The 1,870-nt window shown below is 57.5% G+C and overlaps 1 protein-coding gene across 1 annotated transcript in view; it reads right to left on the bottom strand.

The window, feature by feature from the left end:
• Nucleotides 1–271: 271 nt before the first annotated feature.
• The window catches only part of DLL4 (delta like canonical Notch ligand 4), a 9,376-nt gene continuing 7,777 nt past the window's right edge, over nt 272–1,870 (bottom strand). Inside the window, exon 11 of the mRNA XM_004712719.2 lies at nt 272–1,361. Within this exon, the coding sequence (XP_004712776.1) occupies nt 1,356–1,361 (6 nt within the window). The 3' untranslated portion in view covers nt 272–1,355. The remainder of the gene's footprint in view (nt 1,362–1,870) is intronic.

Here is a 1,870-nt window from a genome sequence, read left to right as displayed (position 1 = left end):
AAAGAAGGGTATACCAGGCCTGGGAACTATCCCCCCAACCCACGTCCAGAGTGAGCCAGGCAACCTCACAGCCATCAGGTAAAGGAGGCCGGTGACTGATGGGCGAGACCAGGCACCCTAGACGCCTGTAACATGCTAAACCCAAGTGCATGCACTGGTCCCTGGGATGTCGGAGTGAAGTGGGGGGGGGTGTCTAGGAACACTATGAGACGCGGGGTTGGAGGACGGCGAGGGTTTCCACTCTGCCACCAGAAAGACAGGACCCAAGAAGTAATAAATTCCTGTACACGTCTGTTCCATATTATAAATACACATGATATACAAAATAATGTTATAAAATGTAGAAAGGTCAGTGCTTCTGATTCTTAAATTATCGAAATACTAGACTCCAAAATAAACTACCAAAAAAACCCCCAAACAAAATAAAAACTCATATTATTGATTTCTGAAGGTCAGCTTCAAAGATGGGGGGGGTGCAGGAGTGGGCATGGGCAGAGCCCAGGCTCGAGGCCCAAGAGGTGGGTTTGAGGGAAGAAGGAGCCCAAGTGGCAGCAGCACCCACTTTTCCCTCCCGAGCTCCCCAGTTGAGCCGGTGGCCCTGTTGGCATGAAAGGTAGGTTTTTCATGTCTGCTCAGAGCCCAGAGGCACACAGTGCAAGGGGCAGTGGGAAACCCAGTGCGGCATCCTGGCCCATTTGCCCAAGAGCCTGAGCCAGAGGCTGAGGTGGTATCTGAGCGAGACCCCCAGGCAGTAGTTGGAGGCAGGGGGCAAAGTGCTCCTCTCCCTCTGGGCTCATCTCTCCTGCAGGGTACCCACCCCCAGCCACCAGAGCTGCACCCAGAGGCTTTCTGGCCCCTATGGGGCCTTACCCTGTTGGCCCCCTCTCCTCTCTGCTTTCTGATTTGGGCCCAGCAGTCAACAGGGAACCTGGTCCAAAGGCACCTTTGCACACACAGATGACCACGAAGGCCACAGCAGCTCTAGACTTCCAGAACCTGCTGCAACTCCCTCTGGGAAAGTTGTCCAAAGCCCCCGGTGGAGCATTCTGTAAGTCGCTGCTGCCTGGGCAGGTCCAGGTGGCCCCTCTCCTTTCCTTTGTTCCCTGGCTGGCGCAGTTGCCAACCTGATGCCAGACAGACACCCTGAGGTGTGGCAGGGCACTGCTTCTCTCGACAAGTTCACAGTTGGCCTAGTGCAAGCCATTCCCTCCTCCTCCTCTTCCTCCTCTTCCTCCAGAGAGCAGCACGTTGCGTATCAAGAAAACGTCCCATCCAGGTTGCAATGTAAACAACGCAAAAGGAAGGCCCAGCTGCTGGGCCGGCCGAAGCTGGGCTGTCCTGGTGAGGCTCCTGCCTTATACCTGGGGAGTGTGTGGACAGTGGGGAAGTGAGTTCCCTTGGGAGGTAAGGGGCAAACACTCCTACCTCTGGGGCTGCCCTGGGGGTAGCAGGGTAGAGGGAAGATGGGACAGCTCCTCCTGGTCTCCTGCCCCATCACCCCACGTCTGTGCTCTGTGGGCTGTGCAACGGGAGGGAAGCCAGTGGAAGGGGCAGGAGAGACAGGGTGATGACCACTGTCACCTTCTAGCAGCTGGGAAGCAGTGCTTGGGAGCTGGCCAGGTGCCATGGCGGCAGGCCCGGCACTAACCCAGCAGGAAGAGGCTGAGCCAGGCTCAGCACCACAGCTCCTGTTTCATACCCTCTGTGGCAACCGGGGCCAGCAGGGCCCCAAAAGCCTGCCAAGGAGAGGTGTCCACCCTCCCACTTCCCGAGCAACCCCTCATGACCCCGGTTCATGGGGTTGGGACGAACAGGTCACCTCCCCATATCCCCAAGGCTGAAGGAGACGAGCTGGCAGGGGAGCCCCCAC

Source organism: Echinops telfairi, unplaced genomic scaffold, assembly GCF_000313985.2.
Source record: "Echinops telfairi isolate 266 unplaced genomic scaffold, ASM31398v2 ScPeMD7_18;HRSCAF=68, whole genome shotgun sequence".
In the NCBI taxonomy this organism is placed as follows: Eukaryota; Metazoa; Chordata; class Mammalia; order Afrosoricida; family Tenrecidae; genus Echinops; species Echinops telfairi.
Note: the sequence above shows the minus strand (reverse complement) of the source record. Positions and strands in the feature narration are given on the sequence as shown.